General features: G+C 39.0%; 2 protein-coding genes across 3 annotated transcripts in view; one reads left to right on the top strand and one right to left on the bottom strand.

Annotated features, from left to right (window-relative positions):
* The window catches only part of Stk3 (serine/threonine kinase 3), a 223,748-nt gene extending 220,813 nt beyond the window's left edge, over positions 1 to 2,935 (top strand). For both annotated transcript variants that reach the window (XM_069991124.1, XM_069991126.1), the window contains one exon: positions 1,581 to 2,935. In XM_069991124.1, the coding sequence (XP_069847225.1) occupies positions 1,581 to 1,739 (159 nt within the window). In that variant the 3' untranslated portion in view covers positions 1,740 to 2,935. The remainder of the gene's footprint in view (positions 1 to 1,580) is intronic.
* Kcns2 (potassium voltage-gated channel modifier subfamily S member 2) overlaps positions 2,928 to 13,693 on the bottom strand; it is a 47,947-nt gene continuing 37,181 nt past the window's right edge. Inside the window, exon 2 of the transcript XR_011365665.1 lies at positions 2,928 to 3,184. The gene's annotated coding sequence lies outside the window, so the exon portion shown is untranslated. The remainder of the gene's footprint in view (positions 3,185 to 13,693) is intronic.

The following is a 13,693-nucleotide window of genomic DNA, read 5'->3' as shown; positions in this document are numbered from 1 at the left end:
ATCCAGAAACATATTCTGACAGTGGTGCATTTGTTGTTGGCCTTTCTCTTTCTTTTTTTCCCCCCAGTACTCAAGGTCTCAGGCTTGTTAGGTGGTTGCTCTGCCACTGAGCCATACCTCAATCCATTTTTGCACTTTTAGGGAAGTCTACCAGAGCTAAAAGTCAGGAAATCCTGCTCTCACTCAGCTGTTTCATTCACAGCTGGCACTCTAACAATTGAACTATCCTCCAGTCCAGTCTCTCATTTTTCTGATTAATTTGAGGTCAAGTCTCACAGACTTTTCTTCCTGGACGAGCTTTAAACCACAATTCTCAGGTCTCAGCCTCCTGAGTAGCTAGGATTATAAATACAAGTTACCAGTGCCCAGCTGAGATGGAATTTTATTTTATTTTATTTTATTTTATTTTATTTTATTTTATTTTATTTTTAGGTCCAGTCGTGGGGCCTGAACTCTGGGCCTGGGTGCTATCCCTCAGCTCTTCAGCTCAAGGCTAGCACCCTACCACTTGAGCCACAGTGCCACTTCCAGCTTTTTTCTTTTTGCTTATGTGGTGCTGAGGAATTGAACCCAGGGCCTCAGGCATGCAAGGCAAGTGCTGTACCACTGAGCCACCTTCCCAGCCCTGAGATGGAATTTTAGATATTTCAGCTAGGGCTGGCCTAGAACTATGAGTCTCCCAATCTTGTGTGTGTGTGTGTGTGTGTGTGTGTGTGTGTGTGTGTGTGTGTGTGTGTGTGTGTGTGTGTGTGTGTGTGTGTGTGTGTGTGTGTGTGTGTGTGTGTGTGTGTGTGTCTGTCTGTCTGTCTGTGTCTGTGTGTGTGTGTGTCTGTGTCTGTGTGTGTCTGTGTCTGTGTGTCTGTGTCTGTGTGTGTGTCTGTGTGTCTGTGTCTGTGTGTCTGTGTCTGTGTCTGTGTCTGTGTCTGTGTCTGTGTCTGTGTCTGTCTGTTGGTCGGTCGGTCCATCCGTCAGTTGGTTGGTCAGTTGTGCAGCTTGAACTCTGGGCCTGCATGCTGTCCTTGAACTCTTCAGCTCAAGGCGAGCACTCTACCACTTGAGCCACAGTGCCACTTCTGGTTTTCTAGTGGTTAATTGGAGATAAAAGTCTATGAGACTTTTATGAGTCTCATAGACTTTTATGAGTCTCATAAAACTCTCATAGACTTTTCTGCCCAAGCTGGCTTTGAACATCGATCCTCAGATCTCAGCTCCCTGAGTAGCTAGGGTTACAGGCGTGAGCCACCAGGGCCTGGCTTAGTCTCCCAGTCTTGGCCCTCCCTCTTAGCTAGGAAGGACAGTTGTAAGCCAGTGTCATCCAGATGCCTTTATGCTTCTTAAAAATACATGTTACCAGCTCATTTATCTTAAAGTACAATTTTTATTGTTTTGTTACAAATTCAAGTTCTTGTAAGGTGTGGCTTCTGGTTTCTTCAGGGAAAGGGTTTCTGTTTTAATTATTAAACCACACTTAAAAGATGATAGAATTTCCTGAAATAATTTATATTAAAACTCATTAGACTTTAATGTATTGTGGACAGCTTTACTATATTAACATCTTTGGGTTTTTTCCCTATGTCTAGTTAAAAAATCTAAGTTTAGAAGAGCTACAGATGCGGTTAAAAGCATTGGACCCCATGATGGAACGAGAAATAGAAGAACTTCATCAACGATACACTGCAAAAAGACAGCCCATTCTGGATGCAATGGATGCTAAGAAAAGACGGCAGCAAAATTTTTGAGTCTAATTTTTCTCTGTTTTTATAGCTACTCTCGAGACCAAGAAACCACTAAGAATTGAAGGAATATTTTGACTTTTTTAGTCCCTAAGATGTATGTTCTTCAACTAAGCAAAGGTCAAAAATTTATGATGGTACATACCTAGGTAATTTCCCAATGGATAGAATTTACAATCATACCCATTGTGCTTTCAGTTTTAAATGATGAGGACAATAGAAATGTGTTCTTCTTTTTTCTCTTTCAGCTATTATTCCAGCAATAAAACTAATCTAAAATGAAAGCTATATTAAAGAGACCTTGAAAATCCAAAGCTGTTGTTTTACTTGTACAGCACTGAAGGGCTTTACGTTACAATATTCTTTATTCCCATCTAGAAGCCTATTTATTTTATCCCCTTAGCTAGATTTATTTATTTATGCTATTTCACTTTTGTTTTTAAAAAGACAACATCAAGATAGCTTTGGTGAAGGTGGGAACATACTAATAGGTTATAATGCACAACCAAATTATATAAGCAGGGGACTGTGAGTGCGTCCTTAGATTTCCAGGACAGCTTTTCAGTAGAAACTAATCAAAAATAGCAATAGTGTCCAAATGGACTAGATACTTTTTATACCGAAGCAATAATTCCATTTTTACCTTTTGAAATTTTAAATTTTTGATTTTGATTTTGATACAAACATATATATGTCAAACAGAAGTGTAATATTTAAAACCAAAGAAATCAGTGGCCTTGAAAAAATGTATGGTAAATATTTGAAGAAATGAAATCTTAAGACAAATGTGATTTGTTAACATTGTTTCATGTTTCATGTGTAAGTCTGATAGCTAAACCAAATCAAACTGTAATAAGCTCATCAAGTTTATTTCTGTGAAAATGTGCTCCAATATCACAGGCCTTTAGTTGGTTTCATTTATTTCCTGGGAATTGGTAAACACCATGTGCCTGAGATAACACAACAGCAAAAAACATTTGTATTGAGCTGTGCAAGCCTTGGGAACTAAAAAAAAAATGGAAAAAGATTAAAACCATTAAAAAGAAACTCATTTGTAGGCTGAATGAACATCTGCATAATTGTACTGGGACCAGTTGTTGCCTAAGCTGTATATGGCCATCTTGACAGTGTTTGTCCTTTTGTGTGTTTCATTACAAAGTGTAAGTCAAAATGACAAATAAACTTTACTGTGCTACCCAGCACATTTCATCTCTGTATCATTTTTAAAACTTATGACCAGGACTCTTGTCTTTTCCAAGCAAGGAAGGTCTGTTTAGCAGCACAGCATTACATGATGCATTCATAGCAACCCTAAAACTTCAGTGGCTCCACATAGCACAGGTCATTCCTCACTGGAGCTCCAGGCACATCCCACGTCGGCAGGGCTTCTTCTCCACATCCAGGGGCACGCCAATGCAACAGTCATGCTCACCACAGCCAGGAACCTCCACCTGGTGAGTCAGCAGCAACTCATTAGTCAGCCACAGCTCTGTGTTCAAAACTATTCTCATGACCACATCTAACTTGCAGGAAGCAGGAAGGTGCAACCTGACCATGTGACTAGAGTTGGCGTTCACTGTTTGTTATCCTCAAAAAGTTTCCTTCTTTTATAACATGGCATTTGGGTCCAAGCTAAGGCCCCTTGGTGGCCCTTGTCTCTGTTCTTTTGAGTCCTAGTAAGTTGTATATTATCTTATTGCATATAAATTTAAGCTTTTGAAAACAGTAATGAATAATAAATATATAAAGGTTATTAAAAATGACACATGATTAAAAATAACAGCTAATCCTGCACCTAACAAAGCCTTGTTTAATGAGATGTTTTGAATTTAGTGCCTAAGCTAAACATTCTTGGAGTCTGTTTGGGACAGTCAGATGAGTTAACTAACTAAAGCACTATCCTTTTTTTCTCCCTTAATTCTTTTTCCACTGGGTGCCAGTGGTTCACCCCTGTAATTCTAACTGCTTGGGAGGCTGGAATCTGAGGATCGTGGTTTGAAGTCAGCCTGTCTCCAGTTAAAAAGCTGGAAGAGAACTAACCATGAGCAGAAAAGCTCAGGGACAGTGCCCAAGTCCTGATTCAAGCCCCAGGATTAACACACGCACACATACAAAATTGTTTTTCCTTTTACCAGCTTATTACCTTGTCCTAATTTGATAGAATCAAATAATGATGTGCTATCATTTAAGCCACTTACATCAAATGGACAAAAAGTATGAAGATGGTTTCTCTACAGAAAGTGGGGACTGCTAACCACTTTTCCAATCCAGTCTGAACAGCAGTCTTTCTTTTAATAAGTGTTTATGCTAGTAGACTTTATACCCTATTGTTACATCAGTCTAGTTAAATATATACAGATACATATATTTAAGAGAATTTAAAGCAATGAATAATTGTTTTATTTTAGAGCTGAATAAAGTCAAAATATTTGTACAATAATATATTTAAATTCTTTTCCTCCTCCTCACTCTGTCCCTACCAAAGAAAAGAACTTAAGGATATATTTTTGAAGAACCCCAAGCCATAAAAAAAAAACCTTCAAGTTTAGTTAAGCCTTGAAAAATCATGACATTCAGGAAAGAAAACTTCATAGTTACTTTAATGAGTTTAAGAAGAAACCTTTTATTTTGACCTTGGTTGCTGAGAACTTTCCAAAAATAAGTAAGCGTGCTTTCTGCACGCCTCCATCCTTTAATAGATCCAGTATTGTGAATGTAATTGAAGCTAATGAGTCAAGGTTTCATCTCACTGAAAAGCTACTGTTGTTGTATACCTTGTCCTATGGATAAGAAAGTTTTGTGTTTGCTTTTATGAACTTTGATGACTCATGTCTACAGGATTACAGTACTGTTGTTACATAGCTCATTTTAGCATGAGCACTTTTCTGTCCAAAATACAAGCTAATTTGGCTTAATACAAATTGGAAATGAAAATGCCTTTATTTAAATGATGTCAAAATAATGGCATCTGTTATTTGGGGATACCTACATGTCAGACACTGCTAAACCACCTTGCATGTATTACTTATGTGCTTTTATATTCTGTTTATTCTCTCTAGGTTTAACACTAGGCTTTATTCACTGACAGGAAGGTTTCCTACAAGACATTATATAATACCTTAATAAGATATTTAACTTAGTCACAGGAAATCCTCTCAAATTACTGACACATTGACATTCAATAAGCAGGCTATTTTTGTTTCTTATTCTATATGTTAAAGTTTAATCATTAAAATCAACCCTGCTGGCTCATGTCTCTAATCGCCTCAATATGAGAGGTAGAGATGGAAAGACACAGTTCGAGGCTAGCTTGGGCAAGAAGTTAGCAAGACTTTATCTCAAAAAATCGAGCTGGGTTTGGTGGCATTGCCTATAATCATAGACAAGTAAAAGAGGATTGAGTCAGAGGCTAACCCCAAGCAAAAATATGAAACTCTCCCTGAAAATGGGGATGGGGCTGTGGCTCCAGTGGTAGGGTGCCCCCTCCAGCAAACATGAAACCCTAAATTCATTCTAGTATCATGAAAAAGATGAAAAGTGATCCTGAAAATACTGATATTCTACATAGAACTTTTAGAAAACAGGAAGATGGAGTTCCAGTATATTACTAAACTGTTTTGGGCACAGGCACTTAATTAGATATCAGCAAAATGTTACTTGGTAGAACAAGGTGGGGTTTCTTGGCGGGAGCTGGTTTGGTTTGGTTTTGTTGGAATAAGAGGCTAGGCATCAGGTCTAATGAGAACTGTTTTTCTTTGCTGTTGGTGATGAGACCTGGACCTGGGAAACTTTTATATACCTTAGTTGTCTTGTCTTCAAGAAGTCAATTCAGCTTCTGTATGTTCCACTTCTGTCTGTTCTGTCTGTTCTTTTCTGTCTGGAAATAACGTTCAGGCTCAGCTATTGCTTCCTACTTCCTTTCTGGGTCATAAACAGTTTGGGGGGTGGCGGGGGGGGGGAAGCAACCATCTTGGAAACAATTCCAAGTTCCTACTCTTCTAACAAGGGCACATCAGTCCCTGCCACTACTTTCTTCATTTGATTAAACAATCCAAACTTTTAAATTTTTATCTGTGCTTCTAACTTTTCTGCTATGAATTGAGAATGAACTCTGCTGCTTCCTGGTATTTAAGGCCTGCAGAGTGTCCCCACTAGCATCTGGGACCCTACCTCCATTATTGCTGTAGTGGAGACTTTTCCTCCACCAAATGACTACTTCCCCTCTATTTGCCTTCTTTCTGGGTTATAAAGTTCTGTGTGTGTGTGTGTGTGTGTGTGTGTGTGTGTGTGTGTGTGTGTGTGTGTGTGTGTGTGTGTGTGTGTGTGTGTGTGTGTGTGTGTGTGTGTGTGTGTGTGTGTGTGTGAAAATACCATACAGAGGGGTTACACAATTATATGAGCAAGGTAATGAGTACATTTCTTATAGGTTGTTAAGTTCTTAAAAGCAGAGATGTTATTAATCTATCTTGTTTCCTGAGTGCTTTCCCAGTATATCAGATATAAGGTCTTAAAGTTTCATTGATAAAAGTTGCTACCATATCATTCAGTTTGTGAGCATCCAACAAGTCATGTGCTTCTGAAGTATCTCAAAACTTTACAAGATGTATATTCCTTTTACTGGAAATGAAAAGGGAAGATTGAAAGGATTAGAGAGATTAGTTAATGTCACTGTGGGCTTTAAACTTCTATCTGTTTGTATTCAAAATCTGCTTTTACCACTAGACCACATTACCTAATACATAGGAGGTCTAGTTTTAGAATGTGGGACAGGGTTACTAAGTCTGCCTGCTGAGCTATCAAAGAATGAGCTAATTAAAACTCAGGGATGGCTACTATTAGCTGATTTTACCTTTTTCACATTTCAGTGGAACCTACACTTTCCAAAATGGCATCCTTTCTTTCTGCATGTAGAGAAAAAAACGCAGGGTGGCTTTATTGAGTTTACAAGATCAGTTATACAAAAAGACGTCTTTATTAGGATACATGTGGAGTTTTTGTCCTTTGAATTCTGTGCTTTTTTTTTTTTTGGTAAACTATAAACTATTCTTTCCCTTGCCAATTTTTCTTTGAGAATGAATACTTTTGAGAAACAATAAGCCTCAGAAGTCACATGAGCTGCCAGGTGCCAGTCCCTCACACCTGTAATCCTAGCTACTCAGGAGGCTGAGATCTAAGGATGGCAGCTCAAAGCCAGCCTGGGCAGCAAAGTCCATGAGACTCTTATCTCCAATAAACCACTGAGAAAACCAGAAGTGGTGCTGTGGCTCAAGTGGTAGAATGCTTGCCTTGAGCTGAAGAGCTGAGGGACATCGCCCAGGCCCAGGGTTCAAGCCCCACAACTGACCCCCCCCCAAAAAAAAAGTCACATGAGCTGGATTTGAATCCCAGTTCTTCCTTGGGTGTCCTGGACAAAACTCTTCAACCAATGTGCACTTCGGGGTTGTTTTTTTTTTTTTTTTAAATCTGCAGCAGTTAACGAAGCTCAAATGTTCTAGGACATGTAGAATATTTAATGAAGATCCTATCATAGGACACATGGAGATTGCTTACAAAATTTTAAACCATAGCTTGATGACTAATCCTAGTTACTTAGGAGGCTGAGATATGATTATTGTAGTTTCAAGTCACTCTGGACAAAAAAAAAAGTGACAAACTATGTCTAAGAATAAAACTAGGCATGGTAACACACACTTGTGTTGCCAGCATAAGTAGGAGGATTGAGAGCCAAGACCAGACTGGGGGGAAAAAAGATTCTATCTGAAAAATAATGGCTAGATACAGAGCTCAAGTGGTAGAGCACTAGCCTAGCAGGCATGAGACCTTGAGTTCAAAGTCCAGTCCAGCCAATAAAGAAGTAAATATAGTTTAAATAAATTTCACTTAATGCACTGGTACTAGGACTTGAATTCAGGGCATTGGGCTTGAATTCACCTTTTTTAGCTCACTCTGGCTCTCTGACTCCAGCTGTACCTCACTAGTCCAATTTTTCTGCAAGTTAATTGGACATCGAATCTCATGAATTTTTCTGCCCAAGCTAGCTTCAAACTGAGACCCTCAGACATCCGCCTCCTTACTTTTTAAAAAATTTTATTGTAAAGGTGCTGTACAGAGGGGTTACAGTTACATGAGAAAGGTAATGAGTACATTTCTTGTCGAACATTGTTCCTCCTTTTTAAGGCTAGTTTTCTATTGTTGATTTGTGAAGACCATCAGGAAATTCCAAATTTATAATCTCCACGTGTGTTTTCACTAAAGTTTTGGTGTTCTTGATCCTTAGAAATAAGGATCATGTAATTAATTCAGTCTCAATTCATTTTGGGTTCCAGGAAGCTCAAAATCAAGTTTATCTGTTCATAACCTTGTAAGATTTGATAATATGCATGTCTACATTTCCCTGAACGTATATTTTTGAAAATTGAAAATAGTGTCAAAGAAACTGTCTAGAAGTATTGGTTCTCACTATCCTCAACAGGGACTGGTTCTATACTGTGTGTAACCTTTACATTCTCTCATAGGTTTTCAAATTGTCATGTATAGTGATGTTGAGTCAAGGTGATTTCTTCATATAGGGAATGCAACATTTGTGGTGGTGGGGAATCCAAGGGTATAAGGCTCCAGGAAGCTGAGATAACTCCTATACTGCCTTGTCTGGAAGGAACTAAGATAGGAAATACCATAATGCCCGGGGTCTTCGCTCCTTGTTCTTCTATGAGGATACCCTGAGTCCTAATGACCTCTTCACATCACATACACACACACACACACACACACACACACACACACACACACACACACACACACACACACACACACACACACACAGATCAGCCTGACTAGGCAAGCACCTTCTAGCCACAGGTCAACCAATAGAATCAATCCCTTTAAAACAACAACAACAACAACGGTCTGTCCTTCAGTATTTTTCCATCTTTATTCTGTTCATAAACTATCTCATATTAGTAGAGAGTATAGGAAGAACCAAAAAGGAGGGCAAAAGGAAATGGGTGTTTTAGCCTAAAATGGATGATAATTTAAGCCAAAATTTACAAAATAGTGCTATACCCCCACATTTCCTTTCTTTGAGAAAGTACTGAAAGAGAATGAGTTCTAAAAAAAATTTTAGTAGAAAAACCCAATGCCCACCCAGGATAAGCCAAGCAACTAGCTGTCTTTTAAATCTTTATAGAACTTTCCAAGGTAGATTGTAATTAGTTGAGACTAGAATTCTCAGCTTTTACATATTTTCTAACATTTCCAATATTCCTGTGTATACAGAGCATTTTGAAGGGGACAATCTTGCAGCTGTGCTTTTTTTCAGTCTTCCCATTTATTCCATGACAGCTTTCTTTCCTAGTTAAAAAGAAAATATTCTTGGCAAGAATATTCAAATGAGAAGACATAATAGCACTTGGAATAGAAAACTGATATAAAACACACTCACACAAGATACCCTGAGGAATCTGAAATGTAGAGCTGTTTCATTATTAATGAATCAGTGAGCAAATTCGTGAATTCATTCTCAGTTGACCTTTCAGAAAAACATGAAGTTTATTTTTACAATATGCCAGCTCATGACAATAATCAGTTTACATGCATTGAATATGTTGTTTGGAAATCATGCCTGATGGCAGAGACCGACATTAATAGACTTGAGCCTAGACCTTTAAAAGTTTCTGTGAAGCTTTTCAATGCAAATTAATTGTTTCAGTAGTGATCTGGGGGATATAACAGGAGCTGGAATGTGGAAGTCAGTCATAAAAGTCCAAGCAAAATATGCTTAAAGTTCTTAGTGCAAAGTTATTTCCATTTCACACAAATCTAAAAGGCTGCTAGTTGTTTTTATTCTTCTTTGGTGAATTTTATTCTCTGCTTAGTTCCTTGATAATGACACAAAACAGGGATGGTAACTAACTGTACACAGTATGTACAAAGATCCACAACACTTGTGCACATTTCTAACTTGAGAAGTCAAGTTAGAAAGACTTCTCACAGGAAAGATCTATACTTACCCTGCCCAATTTAAAGCAAATTCATTCCTTTAGTTCTTGAGTTTGTTCCAAAAGACAAGAAAGCTTATTTCTATTGCACTTGGAGTTCCTCAAAAGGAAGGAGATATTGTTGAGGCTCACTGCTGATCTATTACAGGACTGGGTAAATTACTCAACGCCTCCTCTAGGACTATCCTTTAACAAATAGAGAAGACAACCTCTGAGAATTACAAAAGGTTAATGAGATACACATGGAAGCCCTCAGAATACTACCCCACACCCAGTGTGGGGCACCAGCGTGCACCAGTGATTTGCACTTTCTTTATTCATCATCAGCAGACATCTGGGAGCCCCAATCACGTGCCAACTAATTTGCTAAGTGCAGAGACAGGAAAGGAAAAAAGAAAAGACAAAGCTGGGCTCCAGTGGCACACCCTTGTTAATCCTAGCTTCTCAGGAAGCTGAGATCCAAGGATTGTAGTTCAAAGCCGGCTGGGGAAAGGAAGTTCTTGAGACTCTTATCTCCTGTTAAACACCAAAAAGCTGGAAGCAGAGCTATGACTCATGTGGTAGACCACCAGCTTCGAGCAAAAAGACTAAGGGATAAGGGACAATGCCCAGATCCTGCATTCAAGCCCCTATTTAAAAAAATATCCTGCTAGACAGCTGGTATTTAGAGCCTAGATAGAGCAGGCTTGGAGACAAAGTGTGGTCATTTCAGCAAATGAGAGAGACATAAACTAGCCCTGGGTAGTAAGGAAGCTTCCCTGAAGACATATTCACACTGAGTCTGGAAGCTTGGGAAGGCAGAGATGAAAAAAGAGCATTTTGGGCTGGACAAAATACATAGAAAAACCCAGAGACACCATTCAGTGTCCAGGTTCATTACAAGGTAAACACTTTAGAAGAAAATGCACTGTGGATAATTTGTCTTTCTTTATCTTGCAATTGAGGAAAAGTTACAGAATCATGTGCTCTGTTTGGAGTTTCATTTTTATCCCAACTCATTAATTGTTTTCTAGATAAATTAATTCCAAAACATATCTGAACTATCCTGGTGCAAAGATCTACAGTTACACTCAGCTGTGCTTGTGTCTATTCTTTCATTTAATAAGAGCCTAGAGGGGCTGGGAAGGTGGCTCAGTGGTAGAGCGCTTGCCTTGCATGCCTGAGGCCCTGGGTTCGATTCCTCAGCGCCACATAAGCAAAAAGGAAAAAGCCGAAAGTGGTGCTGTGGCTCAAGTGGTAGAGTGCTAGCCTTGAGCTGAAGAGCTGAGGGACAGCGCCCAAGCCCAGAGTTAAAGGCCCCACGACCGGACCCCCCAAAAAAAGAAAATAATAAGAGCCTAGAAATAATGGCTTGTGCAGAGGCTTGTCTAGGTTAGGGGAAGCCAGCAGACGAGGGAGAAGGCTGGCCAAAGCACCTGAGGAAATAGGTTTAAATGTAGTTCTTTAAGTCCCTTGACTAGCTCTACCCTGGCTGAAAAGCTGCTTTCCTTAATATTAGCAGTTTCCAGCACTTTCTGCTTTGGAGTAGAACCCAGGGATGGCCTCAATCATGGCTGATCATGTTAGGCAAATACTCTATAGCTGAACTACACTCCCAACCCCATTTTCTTTTAATTAAAGCAATTTACAAAGGGGGGATGTATCAAGTATAACAAAGTAACATAAATTAAACCAAATGAGAAAATAGAAATGGAAAACAAATGTAGAAAGGCAATCTGGATTGTGGTTCATGGAAAACTGCTTACCATGAATTTGGTCTAAATCTTCCTAGAAGCCAAAATGAAGAAGAAAAACAGAGCCAGATTACATTGGCCAACAATGCTACCCAGGACAGCAGCCACCAGCACCTGAAATCTTGCTAGAACAAACTGAGAATGGCCATGAGTATAAAACAAACTCATCTCCTTACAAGCCCTGTAAATATTCAGGCTTCCCTTCCTTTTCACTGTGGAATCATATTCCCCACTGTGCATATACCATACACTTATATCTATTAAACTACTACTGTCCAATAAAAAGATAAGAGGAAGTACAAATGTGAGCTATAGATGTAATTTTAAATTTCCTAGTAGCCACATTTTAAAAAGCAAAATTAATTTTGAGGTCAAAATGCCTCACTAAAATATCACACTAAGTATTATTTCAATAGGTAATAAGTGTTAAAATTAAGATATTTTGCATTTTTATACTGCCTTTGAAATAAAATGTGTATTTTACACTCACAGAACATTAATTAATGGTCCCTCACCCACAGTATAACCCCTGCTTTCACTGTATTTGATGTCCGTATAATTTGTGGAGGGGAAGGGGAAAAACAAGTCGTTTAAATAAGGATACAGGTGGACCCGTTGCAACAATGAGAAGTACAAGTTGTCATGTTGAAAACGAACTTTACAACTTTGGTGGGGGGGGGGAGGATTGGGTGGGGGAGGGGGGGAGGAGGCTGGGAAGGGATGGGAAGGGTAAACAAAGGAGGCTACAATGCTTGATAAGAAATGTACTCACTATCTTGCCCATGTAATTGTAACCCCTCTGTACAGTATTTTCACAATAAAAAAAGAAAGACAATTGCACAAAAAAGAACATTAATTAATGAATGAAAAAGGAAAAAAAGAAATATAAAAAGATATTAAATATTGGTGAGGTGCCCTTAGATATTTCTCATCTTGATACTAAAAGTTGGGTTTTATCTTTTGTTTTCTAAAGTTCAAAAGTACTTATCTTTATGATTTTAATGAGGCTAAATATAATGGATTCCTTCTTTAAAGTTTATAATTCAATGGTTTATAATATATTCAATTCAATGGGCTTTAGTGTATTTACATACACATAGTCATCACTATTGTCAATTTTAAAATAGCAATGTGCTATCAATATTTAGTTATAGGCAGGTACTGGTGGCTCATGCCTGTAATCTTAGCTACGCAGGAGGCTGAGATCTCAGGACAGAGGTTCAAAGCCAGCCCAGGCAGAAAAGTCGGTGAGACTCCTATCTCCAATTAACCACAAAAAGCCAGAAGTAGAGCTGTGGCTCAAGTAAGATGGTAGCCTTAAGCAAAAGGAGCTCAGGGACAGCTCTCAGGCCCCAGATTTAAGCCCCTGGACCTGCACACACACACACACACACACACACACACACACACACACACACACACACACAGAGAGGCACACAAATATCAGTATTGCCATACTCAGTTATCAGTAGTCTCAGAGTGAACACATGGGTGGATCTGGCAAGTCTATCATTTAATATTTGCAACAGCCTCATGTTTGACTCAGCAAATATATGCTAATGGCTCCTAAAATCTTACCTTAAGCTCAGATTTTCTAAAATTAGGCATTCTGTGTGTGTGTGTGCATGTGCATGTGCGTGCACACATACTTGCACATCGGCTGTACTGGGGCTTTCAGGTCCACAATCTCTCACTTGATTTTTTTTTGCTTAAAGCTGGTGTTTTACCACTTGAGCCATGCTCCTGAAGTCTAAATGATCATTCCTCTTCATCCTCTCAGCTGATCTCAGGGTCATCTCCTCTGTACATACAGCTATGGGTCACTATTCTTACCTCCATGTTATCATATCTACTTATACCTCTGCCATCCCTGTGTACTGTATGCTGCCTGAAAGCTAGACCCACATTTTCCTCATGGCCACAGCCCTAGCACAGGCCCCAGCATGCTTAGTGTTTGCTGAATACTAGTTAAATTCAATTCTAGTTAAATTCAAACCACAGTTTGAGTTTAGGCAAATGATTAGAAGGCCTAGAACCCAATGATTAACTGCTAACAGCCCTACTTGCCATCAGGAAAACACAGATCATGCCTTCTTGCTCATCACTGAGCTTCCAATGTCATTTAGTACTTACTGCATAGGTGAATAAGAAGATGAATGAATGAATGAGGAATGAATGGATGGATGGATGGAGATATGGGCAGAGACATGCCTTGAAAATAAGCTGTTTG

The sequence above is a fragment of the Dipodomys merriami genome, unplaced genomic scaffold, assembly GCF_024711535.1.
Source record: "Dipodomys merriami isolate MVZ:Mamm:240054 unplaced genomic scaffold, mDipMer1.0.p SCAF_4, whole genome shotgun sequence".
Lineage (NCBI taxonomy): Eukaryota > Metazoa > Chordata > Mammalia > Rodentia > Heteromyidae > Dipodomys > Dipodomys merriami.
Note: the sequence above shows the minus strand (reverse complement) of the source record. Positions and strands in the feature narration are given on the sequence as shown.